Source organism: Aquarana catesbeiana, linkage group LG01 (genome assembly GCF_042186555.1).
Source record: "Aquarana catesbeiana isolate 2022-GZ linkage group LG01, ASM4218655v1, whole genome shotgun sequence".
Classification (NCBI taxonomy): Eukaryota; Metazoa; Chordata; class Amphibia; order Anura; family Ranidae; genus Aquarana; species Aquarana catesbeiana.
Window position 1 is genome coordinate 766799300 of NC_133324.1, and position 24981 is coordinate 766824280.

The 24981-nt window shown below is 42.3% G+C and overlaps 1 protein-coding gene across 2 annotated transcripts in view; it reads left to right on the forward strand.

The window, feature by feature from the left end:
• The first annotated feature begins 3303 nt into the window (after positions 1-3303).
• The window catches only part of CBR4 (carbonyl reductase 4), a 51971-nt gene continuing 30293 nt past the window's right edge, over positions 3304-24981 (forward strand). Inside the window, exons 1-3 of one of the 2 annotated variants that reach the window (XM_073606202.1) lie at positions 3304-3437; positions 8266-8407; positions 15963-16080. In XM_073606202.1, coding sequence (XP_073462303.1) covers positions 8266-8407; positions 15963-16080 — 260 coding nt within the window. In that variant the 5' untranslated portion in view covers positions 3304-3437. Of the gene's footprint in view, positions 3492-8265; positions 8408-15962; positions 16081-24981 lie in introns of both variants that reach the window. The other variant, XM_073606194.1, reaches the window with a different exon arrangement.

Genomic DNA, 24981 nt, shown 5'->3' on the forward strand with positions numbered 1-24981 from the left:
AAGATGCCGGAGCCTCCACCCACAGCCGATAGAGGAATCGGCCTCGGGGTGCCAACATCGTGGATAGAGTAGAGTGAGATTAGAACACCTGTCAGTTTTTATTGCTGTCTGTCCCCCCGTTTAGGAGATTCTCCCTCTGTATTTGTCCTGTTTACTATTATAATTGAAAGAAAATCCTAAATTTTGGGTTGTCTCCAGAATAGTAATCAAGGGGAAATCTTCCAATTGGGGACACTAGTTCTGGACTGGTGAGAGGGTTGCCACCTCATCCCTTTAAACCCGAACACATATTAATTACACAGGTTCTGTGGCTGATTACGGTGATAATTAAACTCACTTGTTGCCTTATCTGCATTTAATTAGCCGCAAATCATATGTGTTTGGGTTTAAAGGGATTAGGTGGCAACCCTATCTGGTGACCTTAATTTGCAGGGATTTCCTCTCACTTCCTGTCTAGCTATGGGACAGGAAGTGAAGGGAAATCTCTGTAATGGGACATAGATGGCGAAAAAAAAATCTGACAGGGGATATAACCCTATCTTGCTCTATCCAAAATGAAAAAAAAATTTTGCCTATAGTTCTACTTTAAGTTCCACTCCAAATGTTGACCATAGAGAAACAAGAACCCTGATAAACAGTACACTTTCTAAATGCATGTATCTATTTAGGAAGTTGGGAGTTTGTCATATGTATATTAGGCGATATTCTGACCCAGATGACTGTGCTGTCTATGCCTCCTCTGATGTATTAGATGTCTCAGTGCAGGGACGTACAGTCAGAGGAGGCAGGTGAGGCAGGGCCTCACCTGCTATGAACATAAAAAAATATCGAGCTTCGAGGGTTGTAGTTTGGCGATCCGGGGTCACATCACAGAAACCCCACATTTGAGGGATATGTAGCCTAAGTCCTACCCCACCACAAATTTGGGGCTCCTATGATCAGAATTTAAATACAAGCTGACACACTCTCTGTTTGCAGCAGACTGAGAGGATGAGCTCACAGTGCCTCTCACTTCTTGTCAGAGGCACTGTGAGCTCAATGAACAGCTTGGACCAATGGTAAAGTACCATTGGTCCCAGCTGTCCAATAAAAATGCTGCAGTGGAGGCATGCCTCTCACTGCAGTGTCAAAGAAGAGGCATGTGTCTAAAAGACAAATACTCCCTTACAGCCCAGCCCTCTTTAAAGCGGGATTCCGGCCGTGAAAAAAAATTAAATTAAAAGTCAGCAGCTACAAACACTATAGCTGCTGACTTTAAATAAGTACTTACCTGTCCTGGGTGCCTGCGATGTCAGCCGCCCGAGGCCCACCCGTCCCTCGGCTCTCGGGTCCCGGCACCACCATCCTAAGTAAGGGAAACAGGCAGTGGAGCCTTGCGGCTTCACTGCCAGTTTCCTACTGCGCACGCGTGAGCGGCGCTCTGTGAATGGCCCCGTGGTGTTCTGGGAACACACACAGTTCCCAGAAGGCAACGGGGCCGCTCACCGAGGAGCAGAACATGCCGCGGAATAGGAAGAGGCAGATTAGGAGGACTGCCTAGCAACAAGGGTTTAGGTAAGTTTAAAAAAAAATTATTTTTTTAATTTTTTTTTTTTAGGATTTTTCATGCATTTTTTTTTTTTTAATTTTTTTTGGGGGTGACCCTCCACTTTAACTACAAAGAAATACATGTGTTTATGTGTATAAGATTTCCCCACAATCCCATGTTTTTCTCACACAGTTAAGAGGGAGAAACTGATTCTGTTAAAAAGGTACTGTTATATTCAAGCTAAATCATATATTATTATTCTATATGTTATAACATAATCATTTATTAGTTATCTATTTACTGTGAAATTACTGGTTGGAAGTTATAACTTCAAACTTCAGTAATTTGTCCGTTAAGCCACCTGCTTGAGTACAGATTTTGAAAATATAGTAAATTACCTTAAAAACAATATATAATAATTATTTGTATATTACTTACTTGGTAATTAAACCACTGCCTTCCAGGCCAATTCTGACACTTCTCTCCTACATGTAAAAATTATAATTTTTTTACTCAGAACCCCCAAATATTATATATATTGTTTTAGCAGACACCCTAGGGAATAAAATGGTGGTCGTTGAAACTTTTTATGTCACATGGTATTTGCGCAGCAATTTTTTTAAACGCTGTATTTTTTTGGGGAAAAAAAACTGTTTCATGAATAAAAAAAAAAAAAAAAAAAAAAACCCCACTAACGTTAGCCCGATTTTTTTTTTTTTTTTGTATAATGTGAAAGATAATGTTACGCCGAGTAAATAGATACCTAACATGTTACACTTTAACTAGTTGCCGCCCGCCCACCGTCAAATGACTGGGGGGCAGTGCGGCTCTCGTTCTGGGATGCCGTCATGTTGCTAGGACACAGCGTGACCCCGAACTCTGTAAAGAGCCGATCAGCGGCTCAGGTAGCTAGGTATGTAATCAGGGCACTGATTACAATTAAGTGCCCACCAGTTCCAGTAATCAGTGCCCATTAGCGATGCCAGTCAGTGCTGGCTATCAGTGCCGCCCATCAGTGCCGCTTATTAGTGCCCATCAGTGCCGCTTATTAGTGCCCATCAGTGCCGCCTATCAGTGCTCATCAGTGCCACCTATCAGTGCCCATAAGTGTGACATATCAGTGCCACCTAATCAGTGCCCATAAGTGCTGCCTCATCAGTGCCCACCAGTTCAGCCTATCAGTGCTGCCTCAGCGCACAATAGTGAAGGAGAAAAATTACTTTGTTACAAAATTTACTGACAGAAACTAAGTAAAAAAAATTTTTTTCAAAATTGTTGGTCTTTTTTTTTTTTTTGTAAAAAATTAAAAACCCAGCAGTGATTAAATACCACCAAAAGAAAGCTCTATTTGTGGGAAGAAAATGATAAAAAATGAGTTTGGGTACAGTGCTGTATGACCGCGCAATTGTCGTTCAAAGTGCGACAGCGCTGAAAGCTGAAAATTGGCCTGGGCAGGAAGGGGGTGTAAGTGCCCGGTAGGCAAGTGGTTAAAATTGAACTTGTAGAATAGCGCAAAACTTCAGCACTTATAAATCCCCATAGGTGACACTTTAACATTTTTTTTACAGGTTACATGTTTAGAGTTACAGAGGAGGCTTAGTACTAGAATTATTGCTCTCGCTCTAACGATGGCGGCGTATGTAACCTGTGTGTATTTGGCTCTAATACTAGCCAGTCTCAGTGTGAGCCATGCTGTGCCTGCCCTGGTGCTTGTAGTTGTAGCACAGCTACTGTCTCACAGCTTGCCTAGACTTCTTATCTTTAATAACAAGGGAGAGGCGAGTGCAGTTCACAGACTAGACTGTGTCGTTTCACCACATGAGGAAGAGCGCTCTATACAGAAGAAAATGCAGTCACGTGAGCTGTGAGATCACCAGGAGCCAGAGCGAGGCTTGGAACACAGGAAGAGGTGTGGAGCTGGTTTGTACACGAAGGACAGACTGGAAGGCAGCCCTACAGAGTGGTACTGTCATGGTTTATGATTCATCTACAAAGGCGATGGAGGGAGCAGCAGTAACAAAGCTGTGACCTCCACTCTGTACAATATAACTGCAGGAACTTCTGAGGAGTCTGACATACATGTAGATTGGAGGGGGCGCTGGATTGTGTCCAGTATAAGGATAGGAGTGAAGCTGTAGGAAGCACTGGTGACCAGTACAGTACTGATGCATTGTGGGTCTAGTGAAGCTGTAGGAAGCACTGGTGACCAGTACAGTACTGATGCATTGTGGGACTAGTGAAGCTGTAGGAAGCATTGGTGGTGACCAGTACAGTACTGATGCATTGTGGGACTTGGGTGGAGAGGAGTGCTAGCTCTATTATATAAAGACTTGTGTTGATTATTATCTGCTCTGTAAAGGGAATGGAGAGAAGGGCTATAACTGAGAGCACGGTGCAATACACACTCACCAGACACTTTATTATTAGGTACACCTTGCTGGTACCGGCTTGGACCCCCCTTTTGCCTTCAGAACCTAATTCTTCATGGCATAGAAACATTCCTCAGAGATTTTGGTCCATATTGACATGATGGCATCACACAGTTGCTGCAGATTTGTCGGCTGCACATCCATGATGCGAATCTCCCATTCCACCACATCCCCAAGGTGCTCTATTGGATTGAGATCTGGTGACTGTGGAGGCCATTGGAGTACAGTGACCTCATGTTCAAGAAATCAGTGGTGAGAGGATTTGAGCTTTGTGATATGGTGCATTATCCTGCTGGATGTAGACATCAGAAGATGGGTACACTGTAGTCATAAAGGGATGGACATGGTCAGCAACAATACGGTAGGCCGTGGCGTTTAACCACCTCAATACCAGGCACTTTCACCCCCTTCCTGCCCAGGCCAATTTTCAGCTTTCATCACTGTCACACTTTGAATGACAATTGACAGTCATGCTACACTGTAACCATGTGACATTTTTAATCATTCTTCACACATAGAGCTTTCTTTTGGTGGTATTTAATTACTGCTGTTTTTTTTGTTTTTTTTTTGGTAAAAATAAGACTGAAACCTTTGAAGAAAAAAAAAGTTATTCTTAGTTTCTGTCAGTAAATTTTGTAAATAAATAATTTTTTTCTCCTTTACTGATGTGCGCTAATGAGGCGGCACTATTAAGCTGCACTGGTGGGCATGGATAGGCGGCTTTGATGGGCCGCACTGATGGGAATTGATAGGCAGCACCGATGAGCAGGCACTGACTGACACCAGTAATGTGCATTGATTTGTGTCACTTATGGGCACTGATTGGTGGCATTTATGGACACTATTGGCACTGCTGCAGCTTTTTCTGTAATCAGAGCACTGATGATCGGTGCCCTGATTACCTTCCCTGTTCTCCCCTGCGAGGAGATGCTGCTGATAAGCTCTCCTTGCCTCACACTCTGTTAGTGTGAGGCAAGGAGAGCTGATTTACAGCTCTTCCTCGTTTACATGTGATTGGACACAGCCGATCACACATTTAAAGAGCCGCGACGCATATGACGTCCACCTAGAATAAGAGCCGCACTGTCTCTCCCTCATTTGATGGTCGACGGGCGGCAAGTGGTTAAATTATGCTCAATTGGTACTAAGTGTACCAAGAAAATATCCCCCACACATTACAACACCAGCCTGAACCGATGATACAAGGCAGGATGGATCCATGCTTTCATGTTGTTTAAGCTGAATTCTGACCCTACCATCTGAATGTCGCAACTGAAATGGAGGCTCATCAGACCAGGCAATGTTTTTCCAATCTTCTATTGTCCATTTTGGTGAGCCTGTGCGAATTGTAGCCTCAGTCTTCTGTTCTTAACTGACAGGAGTGGCACCCAGTGTGGTTTTCTGCTGCTGTAGCCCATCTGCTTCAAGGTTCAATGTGTTGTGCATTCAGAGATGGTATTCTGTATACTTTGGTTGTAAGGAGTGGTTATTTGAGTTACTGTTGCCTTTCTATCATACCCAACCAGTCTGTCCATTCTCCTCTGACCTCTGATATCAACAAGGCATTTTCTTCCACACAACTGCCGCTCACTGGATACTTTCTCTTTTTCGGACCATTCTCTGTAAACCTTATGCCGCGTACACACGAGCGGACTTCACGGCAGACTTGGTCAGGCAGACCGGACTCTGTCGCATAATGTGTGGGCTCCAGCGGACTTTTTTTTCCCAAAAGTTGGACGGACCTAGAAATGAAACCTGTTTCAAATCTTTCCTACGGACTCAAGTCCGGTCGAAAAGTCCGCTCGTCTGTATACTAGTCCGACGGACAAAAACCAACGCTAGGGCAGCTATTGGCTACTGGCTATCAACTTCCTTGTTTTAGTTGGGTCGTACGTCATCACGTACGAATCCGTCGGACTTTGGTGTGATCGTGTGTGTCCAAGTCCATCCGTTTGTAAGTCCGGCGCACCTACGCTACAAAGTCCGTCGGAAAGTTCGTCGGACCAAGTCTGCCGTAAAGTCCGCTCGTGTGTTCGCGGCATTAGAGATGGTTGTGTGTGAAAATCCCAGTAGATCAGCAGTTTTTGAAATACCTAGACCAGCCTTTTCTTCCCCGTTCTGATACTCAGTTTAATACATGAATAACAATAAACAACAAAATAGTGCACTGCTCCTCCCAAGTGCCCAAAACACTCATTGTACTGGGCCAATCCTAAGGGGTTTAGGCATTCCCTACAGCCGCACGTGTACACGCTCCTTGTATACTTGTCGCTACAGGGCTGGGAATTCTTCAACCACGTGGTCCATCACCGTCATTATGCTGGGTGGGCCCGCAGCACCGCTTAGGGGTACTATCGGCCTGGTAACTATTGCAGATACTGTGGAATCGCATGTACAGTACATATCTACACAGATGTCAGTGCAACATTGTAAGCTCTTTCTTATTAAACAATCAGTGAGCACTATGGAGTACTTTTTATGTTTTTTTGGGATTATTTGAGTTCCCAAGCAGCAACAGAAGATGGATATACTGTAAATAAGAGAGAGACCCCTGGAACCTGAATTCTAAAGCTGTATCTGACCTCCTGTTTAACACCGACGTCCACTAAAATCTTTGAGCGCACATCCAAGAGTGCCCATGGGTGACACAGTGTGGATATCCCAATGCTGTTGATTCACAGAGTTTGTGGAGTGAGGCTGCAGGGAATTTTTATGTGATTCATACTTTGGGACTTTTGCAAGACCTTTCTTGCACACTGTATGGGTACATGAGATGATTTATGGTGCAACTACAAGATATTTATGTTGGTGTATTTGCACATTTGACTTACATAAGATATTAATGTAAATACAGGTTTTTGGATGTATCATATTGTTTAGCACAAGCATTGATGCTGGGGAAGAATATTGCATTGTTTTTGGCACTTAGAGGAGCACTACACTATTTTGCTACTTATTACAGGTATAAAAAATTATGTTGTGCCGAGTAAATGGATAGCAAGCATGTCAAGATTTAAAATTTCACACAGGCGAAAATTTTAGGGCCTACAAATTTCTATAGGCCACACTTTAAAAGAGTTTACAGTTTACCAGTTTAGAGTTAGACATGAGCCCTGGTGCTATAAATATTGCTGTCATGCCGATGCTCGCGGGGATACCTCACAAGTGTGGTACAATGACCGTTTTCATAAACATATTTACATAGTTGTAAAGGGTTGAATGCAGACACCAGTCCGTCCAGTTCAACCTGTGTGGGTGTGTGTATTTGTTATTATGCACGCGGGACCTACGTGCACATTCGCATTTGCACAAGAGCATGGGGGGAACAGGGCTACTTGATATTTTATTAAAATATTAATATAAATATTATATTCTATAATATAACAAATATAATAAAAATATTATATAAATATATTAATATTATTTATATTAATATAAATAATATTTAAAATGTATTTTATCTTTTCACACTTTCTTTTCATTTTTTTATTTAACTTTATTGCTATCACAAGGGATGAACAACAGTTCTTATGATAGCTGGGAAGTGACAGGTCCTCTTTATGAATAGACCTGGGGACTGTTAGACCCCTAATCTCTCCTCTGCCCTCCAAAGCAGCTGATCAAGCCGAGATTGGTTTGATTGCCTACTTCACTGGCCTATATTGGCCAGTAAGGATGGGCTCAGATGTGTTCGCAACTGCAATGAGACACTTCCCTGCCCAGATCGGGGAATGTCTTACTACCTGTGATTAGGGCTGCACAGTGTCAGCTTCCTGGCGGGCATGGGCGCATGGAGTTGCGAACATGCCTGAGCCAGTAAACAAAGAGCCAAAACGGGAAATTATGTAATACATGTTACTTCTGGCTTCAATCGTCACAGAAGAAGGGAAACGAACAACAGATGTTCCTCCCTGTTCTCTGACTGCATGCAGTGGTCCCGGGCTCCCCAGTAGCACAGGTGAGCCCAGGAATGGTGGTAGAAGGGGAGTGGGGCCCTTCAGTGCCCAGTAAAAGTGATCGGGTGGATTTAGAGCCACTCGATCACTTTTACATGAAAGACAATCGCTAGCTGAAAATTTTAATACCAGGATCACGGCAGCCAGTATAACCTAAGGGCTGGAAGTGGTTAAATATGAATGTTCATATAGTAATTTCGTGATAATGTGACAAACTGAATAAATTAACGGCAAATTACCTTCATGGATTTTCTTGATGGTTACAGAAAACAAATCTACATGTAAAATGTCTTTTCTTGCGATCATTGTTAAAAAAAAAAAAATGTATGTAAAATTTTGTTGTGTATTCTAGATGAGTAAAGTGTGTGCTGTCTTTGGAGGATCCAGAGGGATTGGAAAAGCCATTGCCAAGCTACTAGTTCAAAAAGACTATAAAGTTGCTATTATTTCAAGAAATCTAGAAGCCGCCTCAGCTACTGCTGGAGAACTTAAAGGTTTGTAAATAGAAGGCAAAGTGATTTTGTGTTTTTCTGTGATTCGACAGTCACTGACCCTTTGTATAGTAGGGGTGCGCATCTTCACTGGCCTCACGATTCGATTTGATTACGATTATCAAGTCAGCGATTCGATTCGATTGCGCGATGCATCACGATTACAGCGCAAGTCCGCAGAATTTTTTTAATTCTATCTGTTCTTAAGAAAATAGAGACAGCAGAGGAGCTCCAGGCTCTCTTCCAAAATACTAAAGGAGATGGTCAGAGACTGCAGACATACTACAGGAGACGATCAGAGGCTGCGAACATGCTACAGGAGATTGTCAGAGCCTGCGGACATGCTACAGGAGATGATCAGAGACTGCAGACATGCTACATGAGATGATCAGGGACTGCGGACATGCTACAGTAGATGGTCAGACTGCAGACGTGCTACAGGAGATGGTCAGAGACTGCGGACATGCTACAGGAGATGGTCAGAGACTGCGGACATGCTACAGGAGATGGTCAGAGACTGCGGACATGCTACAGGAGATGGTCAGAGACTGCGGACATGCTACAGGAGATGGTCAGAGACTGCGGACATGCTACAGGAGATGGTCAGAGACTGCGCACATGGCACAGGAGATGGTCAGAGACTGCGCACAATAATGCAGAGTTGTGGTGGGATGAAGGCACATAGAAGACAATTCTATGATATGGACTTGTGTCACAGCGCCCCCCCTCCCCCTCTGTACTTACATGCTGACCATCTCCCCCCGATCTCCATTCCAGCCGCCGGTGTTCTCACGTCTCTCCTGACTTGGTCAGCAGGGAATTCTCCCGGGAGAGCGCTCCGTGCGCAAAGCTTTGACTCCCGGCGCGGCCGGGAGTCACATGAGCGGAATATATACACACACTAGTAACAGCTTTACTCACGGAGCGCTCTCCCGGGAGGGGGCGGGGCAAGAAATCGATTTTTCGGATCGCATGCATCGATGGGGACACCCAAATCGCGATGCAGCGATTAATTTCAGCACCCCTATTGTATAGTAGAAGGGCATGTTCCCAGGCACATAATACAGAGCCTTAGGGCAAGTAAAAGGACACTTATGTTAAGTCATACGCTGATCATGTCTGACTAAGCACCGAGACAAAGAAGAGGTGTCTGGTGCAGCGCAATAAATACGGGGCTGCAGGTAAATTTCTACAGACTTAACTTGCCTTATCATTGAAAGTAACTTTATTTAGTGAGGCTGTGCAGAGGGCAATGATTTGATTTTATTATACTGGTAAAAAAATTATTGAAAAAGCCTTTTCTATAGTTTTTGTTTCAATATTTTTCTATTAAAGTTTTAATAACTGTAACAAAGGAAATGGTCTTTCAGCAAGTAAGAAATATATATATAATCTCACAACGCAGGACGAAGATATAAGCAAGGTCAACATGCAGATAAGGCACTCACAGTAAATATCAAAGGTTTCCCTGGATCAAGTCGTAAAACAGATTAGCAGTAAATATCAGGATACAATAAGCATGCTCCAAGCCTGCATGTAGGATACTCAAAAGCTCAATCAGGGTACCCTCCCATTCCAAAGAAGATATGTAGAGTTGACAGAGGGATTATCTTGAATCACGACCTATATCGTGGGGTACGGTTTTTGTTACCAAGAAACAGAAAAAGCAGGAAGAAAAAAAAGAGGGGAAAAGAACCAAGGCCGTCAGAAGGCCAAACCCAACCCTTTTCTATAGTTTCTAACCAGTGGCGGCCCGTCCATAGGGGGCGCCCGGCCGCTAATCCCCATCTCCCCCCTCCTCCCCTCTCCACTGAACACATGGAGAAAGACAGGAAGTAGCTGCAGCTGAAGGGGAGAGACAGACGCGACATGAGGGAGGGCTGTGCTGTGGGGACACTGATGTAAGGAGGGGCTCCGCTGGGGGCACCTGATGTAACGAGGGGATCCGCTGGGGGCACCTGGTGGCAGGCGATGTGGCAGGTGACATGCTTGGGGCTCCCACTGATTCTGCATTATGGTGAGTTGAATGATTAAGTTTTATATAACAATGTAATAGTAGAAATAATGCGCTTCAATCATCCTGACACCATAACAACCATGGTGCCGGGATGATTGAAGCTCTAACACCAGGTGTTTGGAGTATCTTTATCTGCTGATTTTTAAACTTTCTAGAATACACCTATTTCTATTGTTGTGTAGGATCTGGGCCTGCTGTCCCTCCCTCTCTCACTCCCTCTCACGTTCATCTCAGACGCTAACCACACACCCTTAGAGCCACACCCTTCAGGCCACGCCCACTATTTACTGAAACCACGCCCATTTTTGCCAAGTGGGAGGGGTCAAAAAGGAAGGACGGGGTCTGGCCCCCCCATCCCAAAACTTTACCAGCCGCTACTGTTTCTAACTTTATAATAGTATGCCAATATCTAAACATAACTTAAAAATATACAAACTAATAAAGTGTCGGTTGCAAACAACCAAATCTCCTGTACCATTATTAATAATAATAATAATATTTCAGGTATTTCTATAGCGCTGTCAATTTATGCAGTGCTTCACATATATTGTACACTATAGTCAGAGTGGATTGACATAAAGTTTGGCCTGGGAAAGAGCATTTCTGATATGGTTGACTGGGCTAGTAACCATTTTGTCTCAAGTGCTGGTGCTGAGGGGGCTTCTAAGTTTGCTACAGATTGTTGTCTGTGCTTGCATCCCACTGGAGTATCTTAAAGTTTTTGTTCGCTTTCTTCCAACTAATGTATGGCCATTAGAGGAATGGGGACCCTAAAAAGCATTTTAACAGAAACTGTGGTTGTCTTTATTTTGCACATCATCTGCATACATTGCAAAACCGAAAACACAGAGCGCACTGGCTTCAAGACACATATCCTTTATGTCATTTTATATATAAAACATGAAATAAACTTTTGTTTTGTTGTGCACATAAACGCATACTGTTCGATAGGAGGAGCTTTTTTTTTTTTTTTTTTTTTTTTTGTGGAAAAATTTTGCACGAAAAGCACCAAATCGAAGCACAGTAATACAAAGTGTAAGTAGGACATACATTAACAGAAAAATTCAATTCTACCACTTCTTTGTGGAAGAAGGCTGTGACTAGCACAGGTTTAGAGGCATAATATTTAAAACCACTTCAATACCTGGCCATAGTAAAATGACGTCCTTGATTTTTAGGGGGGACATCTGAATGATGCCTGCAGCTAGATGCATCATTCAGATATCATTCCTTGCAGCCGGCGATTCTGTGCACGATAAGAACGATCATATCGGCAGTTCCACCACTTGATCGTTCTTATAGGCGACGGGAGGGAATGTCCCCCCCTCCCGCCACCATCCGGTGCTTCTCCGGGCTCTCCCGTGCCATCAGGGGCCCAGAGAAAGAATCGGCTGGCGCCGGATGAGGACGATAGAGATGACTGGTGACCAGATGGTCACCAGTCATCTCTATGACCGTCAGAGGCCAGGGCGCGACATTATGACGTCACGCCTGGGTACCCGGAAATAAACGAAGCCGCGATCGCGGCTGTCGGCATGAGATCGGTGAATTTTTTTTTTTTTTTTTCCCGATCTCATGCTTTCCAGCCTGGAGGAGAGATGTGGGGTCTTATTGACCCCACATCTCTCCATAAAGAGGACCTGTCACATAGATTCCTATTACAAGGGATGTTTACCGTCCTTTAGGGCTGCAACTAACGATTATTTTCATAATCGATTAGTTGGCCGATTATTGTTTCGATTAATCGATTATTCGGTTAATAACCTTAAAAAAAGTGTGGTGTATAATTTAGTTAATGTGTAAAGTTTTTAAAAAAAGGTAATTTATTCTTAAATATCTCCATGCAGTGGTAAATATAAATAACCAACTATATGGTTAGGGAGCAAAATATCGAATCCACTCTGAGCATACCAGACAGAAGAGATATACTGTATATACTATTAGAGGAGATGTACTGTATATACTATTAGAGGAGATATACTGTATAAACTATTAGAGGAGATATACTGTATATACTATTAACCACTTCCCGACCGCCGCATGACTATGTACGTCCTAATTTTGAACGGGGATATCGTTGTTATGGCAGCAGTTAGCTGCCATAACCCCGGTATCCCCGTTTTTGTGCGGCGGCCGGCTTTCAGATAAAAGTGGTCCCTGCGGCGGATTCGCCGCGAGATCACTTTTATCGGTGGCGGGAGAGGGGCCCCCCCCCTCCCGCCGCGATCCGGTGCCCTCCGCCGCTTACCGGAGCCGTCGGTAGCGGCGGAGGCGATCGCGTCCTGCTCAGTGGTTTGTCTGGAGACGAGTGAGGCCAAGATGGTGCTCACTCGTTTCCATGACACTGCTGGGCGGAAGCGACGTCAAAACGTCACTTCTGTCCACGCCTCTTAAAGGCATATTTTTTCAAATGTCATTTTTCTAAATGACTTTTTTTTTTTTTTATTGCATTTTAGTGTAAATATGAGATCTGAGGTCTTTTTGACCCCATGCCATGCTGCCATGCTTTTTTCTATTACAAGGGATGTTTACATTCCTTGTAATAGGAATAAAAGTGACACATTTTTTTTTTTTTTAAACAGTGTAAAAATAAATAAAATATTGTAAAATAAATAATAAAAATTAAAAAAAAAATTTTTAAAACCCCCCTGTCCCGACGAGCTCGCGCGCAGAAGCGAACGCATACGCGAGTAGTGCCCGCATATGAAAACGGTGGTCAAACCATACATGTGAGGTATCGCCGCGACCGGTAGAGCGAGAGCAATAATTCTAGCTCTAGACCTCCTCTGTAGCGCAAAATATGCAACCTGTAGAATTTTTTAAACGTCGCCTATGGAGATTTTTGAGGGTAAAAGTTTGACGCCATTCCACGAGCGGGCGCAATTTTCAAGCATGACATGTTGGGTATCAATTTACTTGGCGTAACATTATATTTCACAATATAAAAAAAAATTGGGATAACTTTACTGTTGTTTTATTTATTTTTTTCAAAAAAGTGAATTTTTTCCAAAAAAAGTGCGCTTATAAGACCGCTGCGCAAATACGGTGCAAAAAAAAGTATTGCAATGATCGCCATTGTATTCTCTAGGGTGTTAGAAGAAAAACCATATATAATGTTTGGGGGTTCTAAGTAATTTTCTAGCAGAAAAACCTGTTTTAAACATGTAAACACCTAAAATCCAAAACGAGGCTGGTCCTTAAGTGGTTAAAGGGTGAATCTGGGAAATATCATCAGACTCAGTCATCAAATTTTTTTTTTATTAAAAACTAAAACAATGTCTTCCTTCAAAAAAATGTCATTTTAAGAACGTTTGTTCTTTCATTCAGCGAATGTACAAAGATTTTTGGTCTGAATATTCTCGTCAGAAAATTGATCGGTGTGGCCAGCATAAGGCTCGGTACACACCTATGCAGTTTGCTTTTAATCTGTTTCTGCAGTGCTTTTTGCTGTGCGTTTTGATTTTTGTGCACGTGATTTTGCTGTGATTTGCATTTTTGGATTTTTTTTGGCCAGTTTGTTGTTGGGCAGATTAAAAAACACAAATTACTGCAAAAACGCATTACATGCTTTTCTGCAGCTTCTCTATTGAAGCATATTGAACCAAAAAAGCACCGTTTTGCGTGAACCTGTCCCATAGGAAACCATGTAAATGAACTGTAGTGCATTTCTGCAAAAAGTACCAAAAAACACATAGATGTGAACCAGGTCTAAGATGTTTAGTAACATAATGGGGTTAAAAAAAACTAAAATTAGCCCTTTATAGTACAAAAAAGCAGATAATCACTACTGTAAGGGGTTATTTTTTTTTTAGTGTAGAACCTTGAAAGTAATATTTGCAGTAGAGATTATTTGCTCTTTTTGTACTATAAAGGGCTCATTTTAGTTTTTTTTTTTTTTTTTTAACCCCATTATTTTAGTGGCCAAATAATCGATTATGAAAATAGTAATCGATTCATTTCATAATCGATTAGTTGTCGATTAATCGATCAGTTGTTTCAGCCCTACCGTCCTTGTAATAGGAATAAAAGTGATCGAAAAAAAAAAAATGTAAAAAAAAGTGTAGAAATAAAAAAAATTTAATAAAATAATAATAAAAAAAATTTAAAACGCCCTTATCCCTGGTAGCTCGCGCTCAGAAGCGAACGCACACGTATGTCCCACCCACATATGTAAACGCCACTCAAACCACACATGTGAGGTATTGCCGCGTGCGTTAGAGCATGTGCAACAATTCTAGCACTAGGCCTCCTCTGTAACTCCAAACTAGTAATGAAGTTTGGGGCCATTCCATGATTGTGCGCAATTTTAAAGCATGACATGCTAGGTATCTATTTACTCGGCGTAACATCATCTTTCACATTATACAAAAAAATTGGGCTAACTTTACTGTTTTGTTATTTTTTTTTAATTCATGAAACCGATTTTTTTCCAAAAAAAAAGGCGTTTGAAAAATGATTGTGCAAATACCATGTGAGATAAAAAGTTGCAATGACCGCCATTTTATTCCCTAGGATGTCTGATAAAAAAAACATGTATAATGTTTGGGGGTTCTGAGTAATTTTCTAGCAAAAGATGATGATTTTTACATGAAGGAGAGAAGTGCCAGAATAGGCCCAGTATTGTGAGTCCCTATCCCTTTTCATCAGAGCCTAGTCATTGCATGCCCAAAGTAGTTTACGTAGGGCCCTTCTCTAGGATACATGAGAGAGAACTTCTAATTTATCAATTCTCCAATGCTGGGTCTTCTTATGACCTTAGCCCAGGTTGCTACGGGAGCCTAGAATGCCCCATGGACCTGCTGGTGTCCTCCATACAGCAAACAGTCGTCTATTTATGTGCATGTGAGGCTGCTGGGAGTTGTGAAAAATCCAGAATGTGCCTAGACCAGCTTTCTGCAGCTGCACTAAATAGTACTGCGCATGCAAGGTTATCTAGGTAGCCTATAAACAAACTAAAGCAGCCTTCCGCAGTAGCAGAAGATCACGCTGCACATATCAGATTTGGATAAAAGGGGGTGAGACTCTAGAAATGCGTCAGCCATTTTTCTGTGTCTACTGTTGATTGTTATCCCTGGATGCTGGCGTTGTCCTTTTTGGATGTTATGTCCCTCTTACGAACAGTGAATTTTGTGTACTGTGCCAATTTTTGTTTTATATATATATATATATATATATATATATATATATATATATATATATATATATATATATATATATATAATAAATGACAGTACAGGCTTCATGAAGCTAGTATGATCTGTGCTTTCTGCTTTGTTTGATATATCAGATAATTTGTATCTATCACAGGGGCTACATGCCATAATGACATGTGAAAGTAAGAAGAGTAATGCCTATACAATGGTGAGAAATAAGCACTTGGATTTATCATGTCTAAAGCCTCGTGGGACTATTGCTTATTGACAATACTTGAATTGTAGTAATAGCATTTGTAAACGTATTAGAAGCTTTTTATGGTGTGGTGTTGATCTTGTGTTATGTATGGCATTCTTTATTTTTTTTTCTGTGTAATCTGTTGTACAGCTCATCTGGCTCTTGGCTGTGATATCACTAAAGAACAAGAAGTACAACACACATTTCAGGAAATTGTGAGAAGTTTCGGTCATGTTAACTACCTGGTCAATGCTGCTGGCATAAATAGGTATGTCTTCTAAACCAAATCAGGAATAAAGCTACAATGCCACTTATAGGCCTAGACTATGCCAGAATTATATTGTGTACTCTTGCTTTGCAACACTGGGTTCCTGAATTATGGTGCCCCCGGAAAACACTGTTAGCCTAGAGTTTTTACATTCTTTTCCTCATTTGTGCTTTCTGTGCATGAATTAGATTTGTTCCACAACCCTACCCATAAATTAAATAATAGTGGTTGGGATATTAGATTGTAAGCTCCTCTAGGAAAGGGCTCATGGAAATGACCCCATTTCTGAAATCTTAGTGACCATGCCTTTTGCTCTTTACCCTTTTTTTCTGATTGTATAATGTTCATTGTTTATTCCAAAGTCATTAGCTTTCACTGAAGTCCTGTAAATCTTTTTATTAAGACTGTTGGTTCAATGTAGAATTTCCTTTATTGAAACTTGTACATACAGGGCTGCTGTTAGAAATCACTGGGCACTATACAGCCTACCTGACAGGGCCCCACCCTCCGAAAAAACAAATGATATTTTCGCAAAAATGCCATGGTCGTGATGCTATGCTTTGCAGCCATGGCAGAAATCGTACCCTCGCTACCGCTGCCACATGACACTTTTTTTTTTTTTTTTAATGTAAATTGCTGCAACCGCTAGTGTCTACCAGCACACTGGCTCCTGGCACATTCACCCCCACACCAAAACCTGTACTTTCTTTTTTCAAATACAATTTTTATTGAATTTTTGACAAGGAAAAGAGAAAACAAAAACAAATAAGAAAAAAGAAAAAGCGCTTTTTCTTTTTTCAAACCTGTACTTTCTGTAGCTTCACTGCAGCAACAACTAGAGGTCGACCAATATGGGTTTTTCTCTGGCCGATGCCGATATTTAGAAATCGCGGTGGCCGATATATGATGCCGATATATTAGGCCGATTATTTTTTTATTTTTATTTTTTCCCCTTCATCTCATAAAATCTAACAGTTAGACCCCTTTCACACTGGGGAGTTTTTCAGGCGCTTTTGGGCTAAAAATAGCGCCTGTAAAGTGCCTGTAAAACGGCTTTCACACTGAGGCGATGCGCTGGCAGGATGTTAAAAAAAAGGCCTGCAAGCAGCATCTTTGGAGCGGTGCATACCGCTGCTCCACCAATCCTGCCCATTGAAATGAATGTGCACCGCTGTCGAAGCGCCTGCAAAGCGTTTCAGCAGCAGCGATTCAGGGGCGCATTTAACCCCTTCCTCGGCCGCTAGCTGGGTAATAGGGCTCCGCTAGCAGCCGAATAGCGCCGCTAAAATGACGGTAAAGCGCCGCTAAAACTAGCAGCGTTTTACCGTCAACGCCTGCCCGCTCCAGTGTGAAAGCAACCTTAAGTAATAAGTGATACAGAAAATTTTTTACATTTAAACATTTATTAACCACTTCAATACCAAGCACTTAGACACCTTCCCACCCAGGCCAATTTTCAGCGCTGTCGCAGTTTGAATGACAATTGCGCAGTCATGCTACACTGTACCCAAACAAATTTTTTATCATTTTGTTCCCACAAATAGAGCTTTCTTTTGGTGGTATTTGATCACCTCTGCGGTTTTTATTTTTTGCGCAACAAAAAAAAAAGACCAAAAATTTTGAAAAAAAACTAGTTTTTCTTTGTTTCTGTTAACTTTTTGTAAATAAGTAAGTTTTCTTCTTCAATGACGGGCACTGATATGGCTGCACTGATGGGCACTGATATGGCGGCACTGATGGGCACCGATGAGGTGGCACTGATGAGGTGGCACTGACGGGCACTGATGGGCACTGATAGGCGGCACTGATGGGCACTCATAGGCGGCACTGATGGGCACTGATAGGTGGCACTGATGGGCACTGATAGGTGGCACTGGTATGCGGCACTGATGGGCACTCATAGGTGGCATTGATGGGCACTCATAGGTGGCATTAATGGTTACTTATGGGTGGCACTGATAGTTGGTACAGATGGGCACGGATGGGCAATGATAGATGGGCACTGATGGGCACGGATGGGCACTGACAGGTGGCACGAATGGACACTGATGGGTGGCACTGATGACACTGCTTGTTTGCAGTGATGCCCCTAAGGGTGGCATTGCTGGGCATCACTGCAACATAATGGTGCCAATCAGTGCCCATTTGTGGGCACTGATTGGCACAGATTTGGCACAATGGGCACATGTGGATGGCCATGGGGTACATACCTGGCCATCCACATGTTGCCCCTTCCCTGGTGGTCCTAGTGGCGATCCCTGGTGGTCCAGTGTGGTGATCTGCGGGGGGGCTGCGCTGATAAACAATCAGCGCAGACCCCCCCACCCCCCCTGCCAGGAGAGCCGCCGATCGGCTCTCCTCTGCTCGCGTCTGTCAGACGCGAGTGAGGAAGAGCCGATCAACGGCTCTTCCTATTGACAGCGTGATCAGCCGTGATTGGACACGGCTGATCACGTGGTAAAGAGCCTCCACCGGAGGCTCTTTACAAAGATCGGTGTAGCGGTGTGTCAGACTGACACACCGATCCACCGATCGCCGCGATGCACGCCCCCGGGGGCGCGCTGCGGCATGTTATCCTGCTGGACGTCATATGACATCCAGTCAGGATAACAGAACCACTTCCCGGACGTCAATCCGCCATAGGGCGGGCGGGAAGTGGTTAAACAAAACAAACCTCCAATCAGTTCACTTGTATGTATAATTTAGATAACAAAAAAAACATACTATATCTTAAATATTAAATACACAAAAACAGGTAATCAAAACTTTTGGACGAAAAAAAATCGGCTAACTTTACTGCTTAGTTTTTTTTTTTTTTTTAATTCATTAGTGTATTTTTTTTTTAAAAATTAAGTTTGAAAGACCGCTGCGAAAATACCGTGTGACATAAAATATTGCAACAACCGCTATTTTATTCCCTAGGGTCTCTGCTAAAAAATATATATATATGTAATGTTTGGGGGTTCTAAGTGATTTTCTAGCAGAAAATACAGGATTTTTACTTGTAAGCAACAAGTGTCAGAAAAGATTTAGTGTTTAAATGGTTAAACTCAGAGCTTCTATGAGTTCAGCTCATTGATAAAAGAACCAAGAAGAGGTACAATGTTTCTTCTTATCAGACTTGGCAGGCTGCCCAGAGAGGAGAGAAGTCTCTCCACAGAAAACTTCAGGCAACTTGCATTGGCTTCTATTACAGAAGTCATTTGCAAGTCCCGCTGAAGTTATAATTGGCCTTTTTTATCAGCACAATCAGCCGATTAAGTAAAAAACGCCAAATATCGACCTCTAGCAACAACCCCCACCCCCCATATCCCCTTCACATTCATCTCCTCCAGCAGAAGCACTATTCCATTCAAGATAACTGAAAATTGGAGTGCCATATGATGCCCAAATTATAGCGTTTAATCCAAGAAAGGAAGGAGTTTTGGATCCCAGCTGGTGCTAGATAAAAGTATGCAGAAAGTCATTCTCCAGCTGATATTTAGGAATGCTAAGGAGACACTAAATACATAAGGTACAATCACTGAACCATGCAATAAACTAACACATTGGGTAATAAAAAATAAAAAAAAGCAGCTAGTGCTAGAGGTATGCCGCTAACTCCATATGTGTCTAAACAAAAACGGTGGGGGGGGTCGGGACAGACAGCACAAGCCCATTGTGCAGTGTACCAAGTAAAAGCACTGCAGTGAGGCAGATGAGTCCCTGCTCCAGGCAGGGGAGAGGACAGCCTCCAGACCGCTGTCATGCACTCGGCTGGGTGGCAGCCGCCGAGATTCTCTGCCCCGACCAGACCGGCACTCAAGATGATATCAGAGGGGGAGGCAAAGGCAGAGACTCTGCAGTAGTGATGCATCGAAATTTTGGCCAAAAATTGGGTTTTCAGCGCTGTGTCAAAAGAAAAAAAGCCACCGATAATGGCTGCCGAAAATGTCTGCGATTTTGGTGCAATTTTACCATGCTTATGGCGTGTGTTTTTCATAGGTCATGTGACTCAAAAAATGCATCAAAAACACAACACAGGTGTATTTTTGATGTGTTCAATTGGGAGGTGCGTTTTTAGTGCGTTTTTTTAACTAGCCAAATATGCACCAAAAATGCAGCAAGCAGGATTTTTAACACTGCTTCAGAAGGTGCTGATAATGGCTGACAATCAATTCATATTAATTTAAATACATGATAATTAAATCCAATATTATACAATTATTTATAAAAATATATATATTTCTTAACCACTTGCCTACTGGGCACTTAAACCCCCCTCCTGCCCAGACCAATTTTCAGCATTCAGCGCTCTCACACTTTGAATGACAATTACTCAGTCATGTAATACTGTACCCAAATGAATGTTTTGTCCTTTTTTCATATAAATAGAGCTTTCTTTTGGTGGTATTTGATTGCTTCTGGGTTTTTTATATTTTGCGCTATAAATAAAAATACCGAAAATTTTGAATATAACCCCCACATTTTTCTTAGTTTCTGTGATAAAATTTTGCAAATTATTAATTTTTCTTCATAAATTTTGACCACAATTTGTACTGCTACATATCTTTGGTAAAAATAACCCAAATTAGTGGATATTATTTGGTCTTTGTGAAAGTTAGAGAGGCTACAAGCTGTGGTGCAAATCATAGAAAACTGATCACATCTGATGTACTGGTGGTCTATCTCATTTCTTGTGACCTGAACAAGTCAGGAAAGTACAAATACCCCCCAAATGACCCCTTTTTTGAAAGTAGACATTCCAAGGTATTTAGTAAGATGTATGGTGAGCTTTTTGATGTCATTTTTTCCCACAATTCTTTGCAAAATGAAGATTTTTTTTTCCCACAAAATTGTCATTGTAATAGGTTATTTCTCACACATGACATGTGTATACCACAAATGACGCCCCAAAATACATTCTGCTACACCTCCCGAGTACGGCGATACCACATGTGTGGGACTTTTTCACAGCCTAGCCACATAGAGAGGCCCAACATGCAGGGAGCACCATCAGGGGTTCTAGGAGCATAAATTACACATCTAACTTGTTGACTACCTATTACACTTTTGAAGGCCCTGGAGCACCAGAACAATGACACGTGACACTGATGACAGATGGCACTAATACGTGGCACTGATGACACGTGGCACTGATGACAGATAGCACTAATACGTGGCACTGATGAAAGGTTGCAATAATATGTGGCACTGATGACAGGTGGCACCAATATGTGGCACTGATGACAGGTGGCATTAATACATGGCACTGGGGACAGGTGACACTGGGAACAGGTGGCACTGGGGACAGGTACTGTGGGCACAGTATTTACAGTGTTTTTTTGTTTTTTTTTACTGTTTTCACTCACGCTGCAGCACAGGTCGCTCTCCCTCCTCACACGCAGTCTCTGTGTGAGGAGGGAGAGCCGGCAATGAGAGATGATCTCATATGTTTACACTTGAGATCATCTCTCATTGGACACGGCGATCGAGTGCTAAATGACCGCTGTGATTGGCCATCTAGCATGATCTGTGATTGGCTGTGTCCAAGGGACACGGCCAACACAGAATTTCCCTGATGCGCGCCCGCAGTGGCGCACAGGGAAGCAGTAAACAGGAGGACGTTCAGGGACACCCTCCCAGCAATTGAGCGCCGCACTGTAGCCGTCTTTCGGCTATAGAGCGGGCGCCTAGTGGTTAGAGACCGTCAATTTTGGTTTCAGCCAAGTGCATTCAGAATTTTCGGTTTCAGCACCGGAATTTTCATTTCGGTGCACCTTTACGCTGCAGCTGTTCCTTCTGCTCCAAAGTCTGGACAGTGTGCGTATGTAGATCCGATCCCCCTGCAGAGCAGCCGGAGGGAGAAAGCCGGCATAGCTGCAGGGGGATCCACAGGAGTCACAAGGCAGTAAAACTGGCTATCCTGCTCAGCAGGTGTCCAGGCCCCTCTTTTGAACTGATGGGACCCGGCCTGGTACAGGAGGGCTGGCTGTGCTGCCTTATCAGTAGCCCATGTGTACATATTTTGTACAAAAGAAATCCTTAAAGTTTGCTCCCCTCTCTTGCTACCTAATCTGTGTGGGGAAAAAAAAAAAAAGATTTTTTTTGGTAGCTTTGCAATTCACTTTCACATACTGTCTCCTTTTATCCATTGTCATACATTATCAAGTCAAGCTCTAAGCATGCCGCCTTCACCTGGAAGTGTCTGATTATTGAGTTTTTGATTATTATTCTTTTGATGGCCTGATCATGTTCTGCAGCTCCAGAACAGTTGATGCAAACTAGATGTGGAAGTGTATGGCACAGGAATAAAATCTGCAGACTACAGTAACAGGAGGACAAAGTTAAATTTGAATGGGTGTACAATGGCTTACCATGCAATGTGTATAACTCTGAAATTTCTTTTCCTACATGCTCCCATCATTAAACCATGACATTTGGCTCTCCTTTTACAGTGTTGCGTAATCTTTTACATCATATTAATTAGAGATGTTGCTTAGCAGACCAAAGTACCTTCCAAGATAAAAAATGGTCTGAATTCCATTAGCAAGCTGCCATAAATCAATAGTTGCATGTCATTGTTCCAGTAATATCTGGGAGGTGCATGGAACAGAAACCACAGTCGATGGGATAGTGGTTGTTTGTTTTTTTTGTTTTTTTTATTAAAATCCACTTAAAGAGACCCTGTCAACAACAAGTTGTGGTAAAAGCACAGAAAAAGCAAGCATTTTAAAGGGTAACTCCACTTTTATAGCGTAAAAAATAGCAAAAAAAAAATATATAGCATATACAATTGCGACAGTCGTATTTTAACCACTTGCCTACCAGGCCAATTCTGACATTTCAATCATACATGTAAAAAATCAAAATCTGTGGGTATTATTGCCAGAAAAATACTTAGAACATCTATCTATCTATCTATCTATCTATCTATCTATCTATCTATCTATCTATCTATCTATCTTTTTTTAAAAAAAATAAAAACACAAAACACGCCTAGGATAAACAGTGATTTAACAAAAACTCTATGCTGTTTTAATTTGGTGATGAACGTGAAAATGGTGTCTTAGGAAAATCCTACAAACAAAACAGCACTAACAATGTGCCTAATAATATATAAAAGTAAATAGTGAAACGATCCTCTACAAAAAATTTACATTTAACAATCCAAACACAATTGTATATATAATGGGAGTAAAATATGTATCCATTGAAAAAAAGTCAAACCAAAAAGATGGTAATGTAGCAAAAAGGGGAAGTAAATGCCCTTGCTCAAATATGAACGTGCTGTAGGGCTGGGAGATTTTCTTAAAAAAAAAAAAAAATCTTCGATTCTCTTAAAAAAAACTCGATTCATGATTCGAATCGAGTTGTTTTTTTTTTTTTCTTTGGAAACCGTGCCGGTCCTGAGGCGCTGCGGGCATGAGCTTTTAGGCGAGGCCGCGGCTGCGGCCTAGTCCGTGGCGTCCGGCCTCGCGGACTAGGCCAAAGCCGCGGCCTCACCTAAAAACTCCTTGCCCGCAGCGCCTCGGGACCGGCGCGGTGAAAAAAAAAATCTCAAAAAATCGATTTGCTTAAATTTTGAATCGATTTGACCTCTCAACTCGATTCAAGATTGAAATCGATTTTTTTCCCAGCCCTAACGTGCTGTATATCCCACAGTGAATGATACAACAAAGGTTGGTATTTCCAGCCAATTCATATACAGGGGAATTTCTTGCTATCCCTCAGTGAAAGATACAACAAATGTAGGTGCTTCCAGCCGATTCATTAACAGATGCAATTCCTACTCACCAAATGGAGTTGACCCCCATTACCATATAGCAAGAGAGGTCAAATGCACTTTATGGTCTCAAAGACCCATGGAAACGGGAACCGGCCCTCCTTGGTGGTCCCAAGGAACAGCCCAGAGAGGGACCCTCTGCTCCCCTACGCTCTGCAAGGTCCAACCAACAATCAGATCTCAGCGATCACAGGCTCCACTTACAGACTCCAGCCGATAACTCCCTTCCACTCTCCGTGCTCCAGATGGACAAATGGCATTTAAAAATAAAAGAAAAACGGGCTCCACATAGCATAAACCAGCATGGTTTATTGAAAAACGTTAAAAATGTTTAAAAGCAGTTCTCAGCAAAAAGGATAACAACAGCTTGCTATAATCACTGATGGGACGTAAAAGGTCTTCACAAATTCTCCAAAACAGCGATAAGCTTACTATATAGCACCTAAAACTTGCTGTAAAGCTTGCTCCAACACACTGTGTATCCTTGCTTGACATGTTTCGCCATAGTAAATGACGTCATCAGAAGCACATGCTTCAAGCCACTATCATGACTTTTACATGTGAGGGAATCGCCGGCTGAGAAAAAAGATATCTGAATAATGCATGTAGCTGCAGGCATCATTCAGATATTTCCATTCAAAGTCCAGGACGTCATATATATTCCTAGGGGCAGCAAGTGGTTAATTGAATGTTATTAAAAATTACTTTTCCTTTTCAATCTACAGAGCTGTAGTTTTCTGTAAAATGCAATATGGCTACCTGGAGGTGTTCTGCACACAGATGGTGTACATAATGCCCGCCCCCCCCCCCCCCCCCAGATTTGTCATATCCTTTTGGCTCACCGATTTTCTCAGAAGTCTGCGCTAAGATACAAATCAGACTTTGAGCATCCCCTGCAACAAAAACATCATTTTTGGTGAGATACGCTCAAAGGGTAATCAAATCTAAAGGGATACAGACCTTGCCAATATTCTCTGTAGAGCCCTGCAGGTGCAGCAGCTGACTGATAATTATAAAACCACTCCCATACAGATTCACTGCACAAGGGCACAGACAAACAGCTGTTAATAACTCCCAGGGGGGATGTTGTGTTGTTTTTTTTTTTTTGTTTTTGTTTTTTTGTTATTCTTTTAAGC